The 12,300-nt window shown below is 47.3% G+C and overlaps 1 protein-coding gene across 4 annotated transcripts in view; it reads right to left on the reverse strand.

Annotated features, from left to right (window-relative positions):
• OTOF (otoferlin) overlaps positions 1–12,300 on the reverse strand; it is a 203,173-nt gene that overhangs the window by 73,081 nt on the left and 117,792 nt on the right. For 2 of the 4 annotated variants that reach the window (XM_081854516.1, XM_081854519.1), the window contains exon 1: positions 61–179. In XM_081854516.1, the coding sequence (XP_081710642.1) occupies positions 61–84 (24 nt within the window). In that variant the 5' untranslated portion in view covers positions 85–179. Of the gene's footprint in view, positions 1–60; positions 192–2,511; positions 2,699–4,717; positions 4,827–6,249; positions 6,474–7,496; positions 7,684–10,098; positions 10,286–11,240; positions 11,401–12,300 lie in introns of those variants that run through there. The other 2 variants (XM_081854518.1, XM_081854517.1) reach the window with 2 other exon arrangements.

The raw sequence follows: 12,300 nt of genomic DNA on the forward strand, positions 1-12,300 counted from the left end.
GGTCACCCTAGTGTTTCCCTCCCCACCCCACACCTCCCCCAGACCCCCTTGGGTACCCACCAGCTTGTCCGCAATCTTGTCCATGATGTTGGAGTTGTACAGACGCCTTCGCTGATCCTGCCACCAGCTCTTGATGTAGATGCAAGGCTTCTTCTCAAAATACGGCAGGTGGAAGTAGTTCCTGGGAGCAGGGGGAGGAAGGAGCAGGCGGTAAACCTCAAGAGCTGGAAGGGGCTGTGTTGGGGCAGCAACTGTTCAGAACTTACGGAACTCCCTGCCACAAGATGCGGAGACGGTACTGGCTTAGCTGGCTTTCGGAGAACTTATCACAGGCTGTTAGCTATGATACGTTCTCAAGGAAGCGGCTAACTTCAGAGGCAGCATGCCACCAAATGGTCTCTGCCACCATGAAACCCTCCCTGTAGACTTCTTACAAATAATTGGCTAGCCATGGTTAGATGGGCCATTGTATGGGTGATCCATCCGGAAGATAAATTGTATTTCGAGGAGTTAGTGATCTGACCTAGTTACTTTTCCTGCCTCCTCCCTAGTTACTTTTCCTGCCTCCTCCCTGTCTCTTGTTAAGTTCTTGGATGGCTGAGAACAGCCTGTAATGTCTTAATCAGTTGGGAGGAAGTGATAGTGCTGGGGTCCTTCTTTGGTAACCATAATCATAATCATATTTTATTATTTATACCCCGCCCTTCTGGCTGGGCTTCCCCAACCACTCTGGGCGGCTTCCAACAAAATATTAAAATACCATAATGCATCAAATGTTAAAAGCTTCCCTGAACAGGGCTGCCTTCAGATGTCTTCTAAAAGTCTGGTAGTTGTTGTTCATCTGGTTTGACATCTGGTGGGAGGGCGTTCCACAGGGCAGGTGCTACCATAGAGAAGGCCCTCTGCCTGGTTCCCTGTAGCTTTGCTTCTCGCAATGAGGGAACTGCCAGAAGGCTCTCGGTGCTGGACCTCAGTGTCCAGTCTGAATGATGGGGGTGGAGACGCTGCTTCAGGTATACTGGGTCGAGGCCGTTTAGGGCTTTCAAGGTCATTACCAACACTTTGAATTGTGCTTGGAAACGTACTGATGTTGGACATAGTTTTGAGAAAGTGAGGCATTGGGAGGGGGTGGCTATTGAATGATCTGCATGTAGCCAGAACACTGGTACCTTGGTTCTCAAACACCTTGGTACTCAAACAACTTTGAACCCAAACACTGCAAACCTGGAAGTAAGTGTTCCGGTTTGCCAACTTTTTTCAGAAGCCAAACTTGCTCCTTTTTGAGTGTTACGCTTCTGAATTGAGTGCCACACTTCCATTTTGAGTGCTACGCTGAGGTCTGTCTGTTTTTGCTATTCATTTTGCATTTTTGTTTTCGCGGCTCTTTGTTTTGTTTTTGTGACTGTGTGGAACCCAGTTCAGCTACTGGATGACTGATTGTGTGACTGCAACACATTGTTTATTGCTTTCATTTTATGGATCAGTGGTCTCGTTAGATAGTAAAATTCATGTCTTATTGCTGTTTCAAGGGTTGTTTTTAAAAGTCTGGAACGGATTAATCCATTTTGCATTACATTCTATGGGAAAGAGCACATTGGTTTTGGAATGCTTTGGTTTTGGAACGGACTTCCGGAACAGATTAAGTTTGATAACCAAGGTACCACTGTAATGAATGATCTGCATGTAGCCAGTTGGCCAAGCCACACAGGCTAGCTATCTATAAATTGGATGGTTGTGGGGAGAGTTTTGGAGAAGCTTGGGCACGGACTAATCAGCCGCAGGGCCCTGCAAAGTGAGGCTACATGGGGAGTCACTTCGCTGCTTCTTGGGGGCTTCCAAGTGGCAGGTTGAGGTGCTTGCTTGCTGTTTAGAATAAAACCTTTCATCTTCTCACTCACTTGTGTTTTGTGCTGCTTCCGAATCTCATTTTAAAAGAACCGCTTTGCATTTGGCAAGGCAGCCATTTATTTAGATGAGAACATAGAAATAATAATAATAATAATAATTTATACCCTGCCCATCTGGCTGGGCTTCCCCAGCCACTCTGGGCGGCTTCTAACAGAACACTAAAATACAATAACATATTAAACATTAAAAGCTTCCCTAAACAGGGATGCCTTCAGATGTCTTCTAAAAGTCTGGTAGTTGTTTTTCTCTTTGACATCTGGTGGGAGGGCGTTCCACAGGGTGGGTGCCACCACCAAGAAGGCGCTCCTTCAGGTATACTGGACTGAGGCCGTTTAGGGCTTTAAAGGTCAGCACCAACACTTTGAATTGTGTTGATTCTGTGAGCCTATGTTCTCATCGAAATAAATGTGTGCATTAAATCGGCCCACCATCACTGCAGGAGAGTCCTCTGGGGTCAGCTCAGCACTACTGCCCTCGATGGACCATACTATGTGATGTCCTCAGGACACAAGGAGGCAAGAAGAAATTCTGGGACCTCTCTCCACCGCCCTTTCCAACAACAAGGTTTTTCACGTCAACTGGACCGGCCAAAGTTTTGCTTGCCTGTCTGTGATCAAAGGCCTCAGAGGTGGAGAAGAGGAGATGGAGACAAACTCCCCATCGTCTGTGCTTTCCTCGTCACTCTCGTTCTCCAGCAGCTGAGACTCTTCCTCGTTTCCATCTCCTCCACTCTCTTTCTTCTTCTTGATCATAGGCTTGGACATCCCGTCGATTTCATTGCCATAATTGCCTGGGGGAAATGGAAGGGATAGAATCACCATGGAACGGCAGAGTCGGAGAGAACTAGGGTTGCCATACAGCCGGAACTTCCCGGACGTAGTCGGTATTTACCCCTCACAACTTTTGTGTCTGGATCTACACTTTTTGAACTATGCAATCCTAGGATCTTGTGATACACGGTTCAGGAATATTCTGAGTCAAGGGCAGCACGTCATGCCGGTGGTCAACAAAAGAGGTTTAAAGACTGTCTCAAGGCAAATCTAAGAAAATGTAGCATAAACACTGACAACTGGGAAACTCAGGCCTGTGAGAGCTCCAGTTGGAGAACAGCCTTTATGTCATGGGCTTTGAAGACCCTCGAACTCAGGACGCAAGGGAGAAACATGCTAAGAGGAAGGCACGCTTGGCAAACCCTCACCGTGATTAACTCCCGCCCGGAAACCTATGTCCCCACTGTGGAAAAACGTGTGGATCCAGAACTGGCCACCATAGTCACTTATGGACTCACTGTTAAGACTGTGTTTATGGAAGTCGATCTTACAGTGGTGCCCCGCAAGACGAATGCCTCGCAAGACGAAAAACTCGCTAGACGAAAGAGTTTTCTGTTTTTTGAGTCGTTCCGCAAGACGAATTTCCCTATGGGCTTGCTTCGCAAGATGAAACATCTTGCAAGTTCTTGTGAGTTTGTTTCCTTTTTCTTAAAGCCGCTAAGCCGCTAATAGCCGTGCTTCGCAAGACGAAAAAACCGCAAGATGAAGAGGCTCGCAGAACGGATTAATTTCATCTTGCGAGGCACCACTGTACTTGGCTACGAGGGATCACCAAAGAAGAAGCCGCCTCAGGTTCGATTTCTGATACCATTTTGTGGGAGTGACGCTCCACCGGTGCTGAGGCACACCTCGCACCTGGCACACCACAGCGTGCCAAGGAGCCTTGCGGCCACTCTCCCTGAACTCTAGCCTCTTGGCCAGAAGACAGGGTTTTCCCCCTGACCATTTGTCCTCTCACAGATTTGGTTACTAGACATAACACATGGCTGGAGCATGACCGGGGACGCAGATGTAATCAAGTACTGGGGAAAACATTTTAGGGAAACGCCTGCTGACATGTGTATTTGACAACGCCGGAAATGTGCTTAGATGGAGATAGGTCATGTTCAGAGTGGTTTCACTACTGTATCCAATTGTTGCCTTCTGCTAATAAAAGGAGCCTCTGCACAGCCAGTCGGCAGCTTGCTTGGAGCATGCTTGCCAGCTTGCTCACAAACAGCTCACCTGCATTCAACGTCCTGTCGTCCTCCGTTATTCCTACACACTTGGTCCTCAGAAAGCCCATGCTCTTTTTCCAGTGCCACATTTTGCACATGGTTCCTGTAATGTCTCATTCTCACACTGCATAATGTTGCAGGTTGCCTTTAATTGCTCAATTGATGTCTGAGGATGGGAACTATTTAAATGTCTCCTCCCTCTTGCTCTCCCCTCTCTGCTCTACTGCTCTTGTTTTCCTTATCCTTCCTTTTGACTCTGACTATGGAAGAAGACGGATGTGAGAGTTGCCTTGTTGTATTCTTATTTGCTTTCTAAATAAAACCCTTGATGTTACTATTCCAGCCACAGTTGATTCTGCTGCATTCTGCTGTAAAGGACTGAGTTTATTTGCTGCAAACGGGAGTTACCGTATTTTTCGCTCTAGAAGACGCATCAGACCATAAGACGCACCTAGTTTTTGGAGGAGGAAAACAAGAAGAAAAATATTCTGAATCTCAGAAGTCAGAACAGCAACAGGGATCGCTGTGCAGTGAAAGCAGCAATCCCTCTTGCTGTTCTGGCTTCTGGGATAGCTGCGCAGCCTGCATCTGCTCCATAAGACACATACACATTTCCCCTTACTTTTTAGGAGGGGAAAAGTGAGTCTTATAGGGCAAAAAATACGGTAAATGCTCACAGTTCTGTGCGCACAGCACCCCAGAAGGCTAATGCCCCTCCTTGGTGGGGCTGCTCACCCCATCCCTTAAAGAAGCCATACCAACCTATGGTGACCTCAAAGTTGATGGGCTTGTCTCCATTCTTCCTGTCAATCATGGTGGCCTCCAGGAAGGATCCAAAGAGAAAAAATTCGTCCATCTTGCCCGTGCAGTTCTGTGGGGTGGGAGAAGGACATAAGAAGAACTTAGGAATTTGGAGATTTGGGGTAGAATGAATTTATCGTTCTGGGGAAGAATATCAGTGATTCAAATAATTGTCTTGCTAAGAATGTTATTTTTATTCCAATCGATCCTGGTGATAGGCGGTACTGGAAGCTTTAAAGAATGGCAAAAAAAAAAATTTCCAGATTCATCTGGCAGGGGAAGAAAACAAGGATAAAATATAAATTGCTATCAGATATTAAAGAGAGACGGGGTTTTGCCCTGCCAGACTTAAAACTTTATTATGAGGCATCCTGTATTTGCTGGATCTGGGATGGGATAATATTGAGAGATGGGGATATTTTAGATTCAGAGGAACATGATAACACATTTGGATGGCATGCATATTTATGGTATGAAAAAGCAAAGGTTTTCAGAATCATATAATGAGGAAATCAATTTTAGGGTATGGGGAAAATATAAAAAAATATTAGAACAAAAGGACATAAGAAGAACTTGCTGCATCTGGCTAGAGGGAACCCTGACTGATGAAGCAGTCAAGGCAAGTTTGGCAGATGTGTGAGGAGAGGGTATAGAATCATAGAACTATAGAGTTGGAAGGGACCCCGGAAGCCATCTAGTCCAGCCCCTTGCAATTCAAGAAGTAAGTAAGGCCCATTTATATAACTAAAGCAACTGAGAGAAATAAGGGTGCTGCTTCTAGGGTTCAAATCCTGCAATAACTCACAAGTCAGGAGCTAAATCCTAGGGGGAAGGAAGTCTATAGAGAAGCTAGTGTTCCCTGCTACCCTTGCGGGGGAGCTTAAGGAATCATAGAATCATAGAATCATAGAGTTGGAAGAGACCACAAGGGCCATCGAGTCCAACCCCCTGCCAAGCAGGAAACACCATCAGAGCACTCCTGACATATGGTTGTCAAGCCTCTGCTTAAAGACCTCCAAAGAAGGAGATTCCACCACACTCCTTGGCAGCAAATTCCACTGTCAAACAGCTCTTACTGTCAGGAAGTTCTTCCTAATGTTTAGGTGGAATCTTCTTTCTTGTAGTTTGGATCCATTGCTCCGTGTCCGCTTCTCTGGAGCAGCAGAAAACAACCTTTCTCCCTCCTCTATGTGACATCCTTTTATATCTTTGAACATGGCTATCATATCACCCCTTAACCTCCTCTTCTCCAGGCTAAACATGCCCAGCTCCCTTAGCCGTTCCTCATAAGGCATCGTTTCCAGGCCTTTGACCATTTTGGTTGCCCTCCTCTGGACACGTTCCAGTTTGTCAGTGTCCTTCTTGAACTGTGGTGCCCAGAACTGGATACCACAGTATAAACAAGAACTAGCAAGGAATAGATGATAATAACGATAATTTTATTATTTATACCTCACCCATCTGGCTGGGTTGGGCCAGGATCAGAGACTTACGTCGGCAACTGCCGTGGCCATCTCGACTTGGACTTCGGTGGAGCTGGTGAGCTCTGGGTTGCTGGTATCCAAGATTTCCACGGCCAAGCTGAGCAGGAGGCGGGCACGGAAGGAGACCCCTTCGCCCAGGCCCTCGTTCAAGTCCTGGTGCTCGTCCATCAGGGTGTAGTTGCGCGTGGAGCCGTACATGTTCACCCAGGCAGGGCCAAACGTGGGCAGGAAGCCTGGTCAAGAACAGCAGAGCAAAGGGAAGAAGGTCAATGTTGATGTAGCACATTGTTAACCTGTGGAACTCGCTCCAGCAGGAGGCAATAGCAGACACCAAATAAATAATAATAATAATAATAATAATAATAATAATAATAATAATAATTTATTTTTTATACCCCGCCCATCTGGCTGGGCTTCCCCAGCCACTCTTGGCGGCTTCCAAAAAAATATTAAAATACTGCAATACATCAAACATTAAAAGCTTCCCTAAACAGGGCTGCCTTCAGATGTCTTCTAAAAGTCTGGTAGTTGTTCTTCTCTTTGACATCTGGTGGGAGGGCGTTCCACAGGGCGGGTGCCACCACTGAGAAGGCCCTCTGCCTGGTTCCCTGTAGCTTTGCTTCTCGCAATGAGGGAACCGCCAGAAGGCCCTCAGCGCTGGACCTCAGTGTCTGGGCAGAACAATGGGGGTGGAGATGCTCCTTCAGATATACAGGACCGAGGCTGTTTAGGGCTTTCAAGGTCAGCACTAACACTTTGAATTGTGCTCGGAAACATACTGGGAACCAATGTAGGTCTTTCAAGATCGGTGTTATGTGGTCTTGGCGGCCGCTCCCAGTCAGCAGTCTGGCTGCTGCGTTCTGGATTAGTTGTAGTTTCCAGGTCACCTTCAAAGGTAGCCCCACGTAGAGCGCATTGCAGTAGACCAAGCGAGAGATAACCAGAGCATGCACCACTCTGGCGAGGCAGCCCGCAGGCAGATAGGGTCTCAGCCTGCGTACCAGATGGAGCTGGTAAACAGCTGCCCTGACATGGATTTGATCTGTGCCTCCATGGACAGCTGTGAGTCCAAAATGACTCCCAGGCTGCGCACCTAGTCCTTCAGGGGCACAGTTACCCCATTCAGGACCAGGGAATTGGATGACTTTAAAAGAAAATTAGACCAAACTAATATTAAGTCTATCCCGGATATGCTGTGCCGGTTTTGTTTTGGTTTTTTTGCAAAATAATGGCACTCGGTTCGTGCTTCACCTCACCTTTGTCTCCTTCGTTGGAGATCTTCCTGAGGTCGATGAAATGGGTCCCAATGGCCACGTCGTTGACCTTGTCAGAATCGCGGATCTGGACCTTGATCCGCTTGCACAGTGGGGGGAACATTTCCGTGAAGACAATCTGCTCGTTCCACGTGGGCTCGTAGCTGCTTTTCTGGACCGAGGTTTTCCCCTGAGAAAGACATAAGGAGATAAGGACACCAGAAGAACCTCAACGGGCCAAAACCTGAAGGTTCGTCTAGCCCAGCATCCTGTCTCCAAGAGTGGAGAGGCAGATGTTCCCAGGAAGCCTACAGACAACCATGTTCTCCCATTGTAGTTTGCCAGCAACTAGCCTTCAAAGGTATGCTGGTCCTGGTGCTGGAGGCTCCATATAGCCCTCAGGAACTGCATCCCTTGATAGGGATCTTCTGGGAATGATCTAATAGAAGCCAGTGGCCATCTAAGGCTGATCAAAGGTCCCAGGCCATATTGGTAAAACCTATTGGTGTTTCGCAACTTTCAGACTAGTTGCAGGACCTTAGCCAGACCAAGAAGAATACACGCAGAATCCACAGAAGCAATTGGCAACTTGGCTGCAGACAGGATAGACGAAGCAGGAACCAGGAACTTGTAGTTAGGTGTTTATTACATACAGTGGACTATTTACAGGAACAGAACACGGATCTTTAGCTAGCTCTCTCTGACACAACTCACAACTCCTTCACTGATACAGAACTCTGAACTCCAAACTCTGAACTAACACATTCCAGCTAGTAGGCCATTAATTATCACTCCCTTGAGAGAGCTTGACCAATCAGGGAGCTGTCTCCATGCCTCTGTATCACCAGGCAGTCTTACTCCTTCACATGAGCTTTTGGCTGTCTGCCAAAACTTAATTGACTGTGTGAGTAGCTGCACATACACAGTTTCCCAACAGGCCACAACCAGATTGAGCCACGCAGCAGGAGATTACAATTTCACAGAATAATAGATTTGTAGAGTTAGATATTAGCCCCAAGTGCCATCTCGTCCAACCCCCTGCAATTCAGGAATCAAAGCTGAAGAATCCGTGGCAGGTGGCCGTCCAACCTCTGCTTAAAAACCTCCAAGGAAGGTGAAATATACTCTGAGTCGAGAGTGGATCTCATGCTCTTTATTCAGCTCATAGTGGTGGTGAGGAGGAATGGAAGTTCCCCCAGAATGTCTGCTTTAGAAACATTATTTACACAATGGGTCCCACGTGATTGGCTAATTCCGGGATTCACCTATAGGCCAATTAGGCTGCAAATTCACTTCCACCTGGAGCCTTTAAAGGAATAGACGCAGGTGGCGCTGTGGGTTAAACCACAGAGCCTAGGACTTGCCGATCAGAAGTTCAGCTGTTCAAATCCCCATGACAGGGTGAGCTCCCGTTGCTCGGTCCCTGCTCCTGCCAACCTAGCAGTTCGAAAGCACGTCAAAGTGCAAGTAGATAAATAGGTACCGCTCTGGCAGGAAGGTAAACGGCGTTGCCGTGCGCTGCTCTGGTTCGCCAGAAGTGGCTTAGTCATGCTGGCCACATGACCCGGAAGCTGTACGCCGGCTCCCTCGGCCAGTAAAGCGAGATGAGCGCTGCAACCCCAGAGTCGGCCACGACTGGACCTAATGGTCAGGGGTCCCTTTACCTTTACCTATTCCTTCCTTTGATCTGGACATTAAACTTCTGTTGATGCAGCCTAGAATAGCATTCGCCTTTTTTGCTGCTGCATCACCCTGTTGACTCCTGTTAAGCTTGTGGTCCACCAAGACCCCTCGATCCTTTTCACGTGTGTGTGTGTGTGTGTGTGTGTGTGTGTGTGTAGGGGGCACACAGGGAGGTGTCAATGGCACATAATTTCCCCATTGGTTGTCTTAATTAACTCTCTGAAGGGGAATAATGGACTATTTATTTTCCATCTGCACATTGCTGGAAGTAGATAGTCTCACATATTCAAATCATAGAAGTGCAGAACTAGAGGGGATCCCAAGAGGTCATCTAGTCCAACCCCCCTGCAAAGCAGGAATCACAACTAAAGCATCCTGGCAAATGGTCTGAAAGCAGATTCTGGGGCTAAACTTTCAGGCCTTCACCAACTTGCAAGTATTTGAGGTGACAACTCCTGTTAGGTCCCACCAGATTGGCCATTGTATAGTATATATTATATTATATTATATTATATTATATTATATTATATTATATTATATTATATTATATTATATTATATTATATTATATTATATTATATTAATTTTATTATATTGCATTGCATTGCATTAATATAATTTTATTTAATTAATAGAAGAAAAGACTGCAACATGATAACGGACAACCGGTAATACTCCGTTGTAACATCCTGGTGGTTTGAAATTTGACAAGCAAAGTTATTTTTCTCAGCACCTTTTGATATCTAAACCAATATAATAATAATTCATTTTTTTCTATTTATTGAGTGGCCCTTGCAGTCTAACTGATTAGAGCGATGGTCCAAAGGATGCACATCATTAAACAAAAGCCAGCTGTCTCCCTGCAAGCGAGGGGGACTCTCAGGTGGGCCGAGTCCCAGGGCTCTCTTAATGTGCCCATGTACCTTTTGTCCTGCAAAGAGGACCTGGACATAGGGGTCCACCAGGTCCTTGTTCTCTCCAATGAGGGCCTTCTTGACGTTGGCCATGATGCTGGTGTTCATGCGAGGGAGACCTTCTGCCCGGTAGATCTTGATGTAGAAGCGCGCCCACTGCCTCTCCGGAGGGACGCCATCGGGAAGGAGCAGGTTCCTGCAAGACACAGTCAACACCGTTTTGGGAAACGATATACAATGAGTTGAAGAAAATGTTCCATCTAACATTTGTTAATAAACCTGAAGCACCCTTGCCACCACTGTTGTGTACATGAAAATGTTCTTCAATTTCCTTGGCAGGTTTTTTTCCTACAATCCCTAACAAAAATGCTTCAGGCTTTTTTACAAATGTTAATTGGAACATTTTCTTCAACTCATTGTATATCGTTTCCCATTTTTTTAAAATCTTACTACAGTCCCACCACATATGGTAAAAAGTTCCTTCTTTTTCCTTACATTTCCGGCATATATTTGAAGCAGTTTTATACATTCTACCTATCTGCACTGGTGTTATATACCATCTATACATCATTTTCATGTAATTTTCTTTCAGCAAAGGACAATCTGTAAAAGAGTGGTGTAGTGGTTAAGAGCGGTGGACTCGTAATCTGGGGAACTGGGTTCGCGTCTCCGCTCCTCCACCTGCAGCTGCTGGGTGACCTTGGGCCAGTCACACTTCTCTGAAGTCTCTCAGCCCCACTCACCTCACAGAGTGTTTGTTGTGGGAAAGGGAAAGGAGATTGTGAGCCGCTTTGAGACTCCTTAAGGCAGGGGTCAGCAACCTACAGCCCATGGGCCACAAACGGCCCACGGGGGTCATTTAACTGGCCCACGAGCCACCCCCGAACCGAGTCCCCATGCGCTGCATTAAACCAGCACAGTGTGACACACGGACTCGCTTCTGTGGCGCCAAAAATCGTGTCTGCATTGTGTCTCCGCTGGAGTGAACTGGCCTAGGTGAGGTAAACCTTGCCGACCCCTGCCTTAAGGGGAGTGAAAGGTGGGATATCAAGTCCAAACTCCTCTTCTTCTTCTCCTCTCCCTTCTTCCCCCCTTTCCCCTCCCTCTGCTCTTCTCCCCTCCTCTCCTTCCTCGCCCTCTCCCCTCCTCACCCCTCAATGTCGTCCTCGTCCGTCTCGTTGGCCTTGTGGGGCGTCTTGATGTTGTCCCCTTTGCCCACCACCGCGATGTCCACCTTCACATAACCCTTCAGCCCCGCGGTGATGTCCTCCGGGTCCGAGAGGAGCGCCCACTTGTGGTAGAACTGGTGCTCTGCAAGGAGAAGACAAGGAGCCACCATGAGACCCTGCGAGGTGGGCTGGGGAGAGGGCAGGATCGCCCACAAGTTGAGCATCTCGGCAGAGCCTGGCGCCTTCGTTCCCCCAGGTGGACTGGTGTGGGAACGGCGGCTTCGTTAGGCTCCCATTGTTGCATGGGAAACAGTCCTTGGGACTTTCCACATTGGATCCCGGGATGCCAGGGGGAACACCAGCCCGCAATGGCGCCCACCAAAGATGATGGGCAGACTTCTGTGAAACCCGTTATCAGTGAGGACCATGTCACTCTGCAAAGCATGTGGCTGGACCACAAAAGTGGCAAGAACCAGTTTAGGAGGAGCCTAGCGACTGAATGTTAGAGTGAAAAACTGTGGGATGTAATCCACTGGGAGCAGTCAAGTACAACATTCCTTGTTTTCCTAGAGTGGACATGAGAGAGAATGTTTGGTCTAGCCAGTCGAAACTTCCTGTTCCTCCTGGCTGGAGCATCCTTCCTTTTGCATGTGATAGAAGGTGGGCATGACCTTACCTGCCCAGGTAATAAAAGGACGGGTCACGCAGCACACCTCTCTCTCTTTGACTCCCTTCTTCGTTTGACCAGCTTTTAGCTAGGACTGCTCTGCTAGCTCTCAGCTTGCAAAAGCACTGGGATTATTCTCTCACATGGAGTAGATCTACATGTACATACAGTTATACCTCAGGTTACAGAGGCTTCAGGTTGTGTTTTTTTGGGTTACGGACCACCAAAACCCAGAAGTACCAGAACGGGTTACTTCCGGGTTTCAGTGGTCACACATGTGCAGAAGCACTTCATCGCCCTTTGCTCATGCACAGAAGCACGTTCGCAACCCGAGCATCTGCTGTATTTGTAACTAAGTCTGCCTTCAGGGATCCA

The sequence above is a fragment of the Podarcis erhardii genome, assembly GCF_964252035.2.
Source record: "Podarcis erhardii genome assembly, chromosome: 3".
Classification (NCBI taxonomy): Eukaryota; Metazoa; Chordata; class Lepidosauria; order Squamata; family Lacertidae; genus Podarcis; species Podarcis erhardii.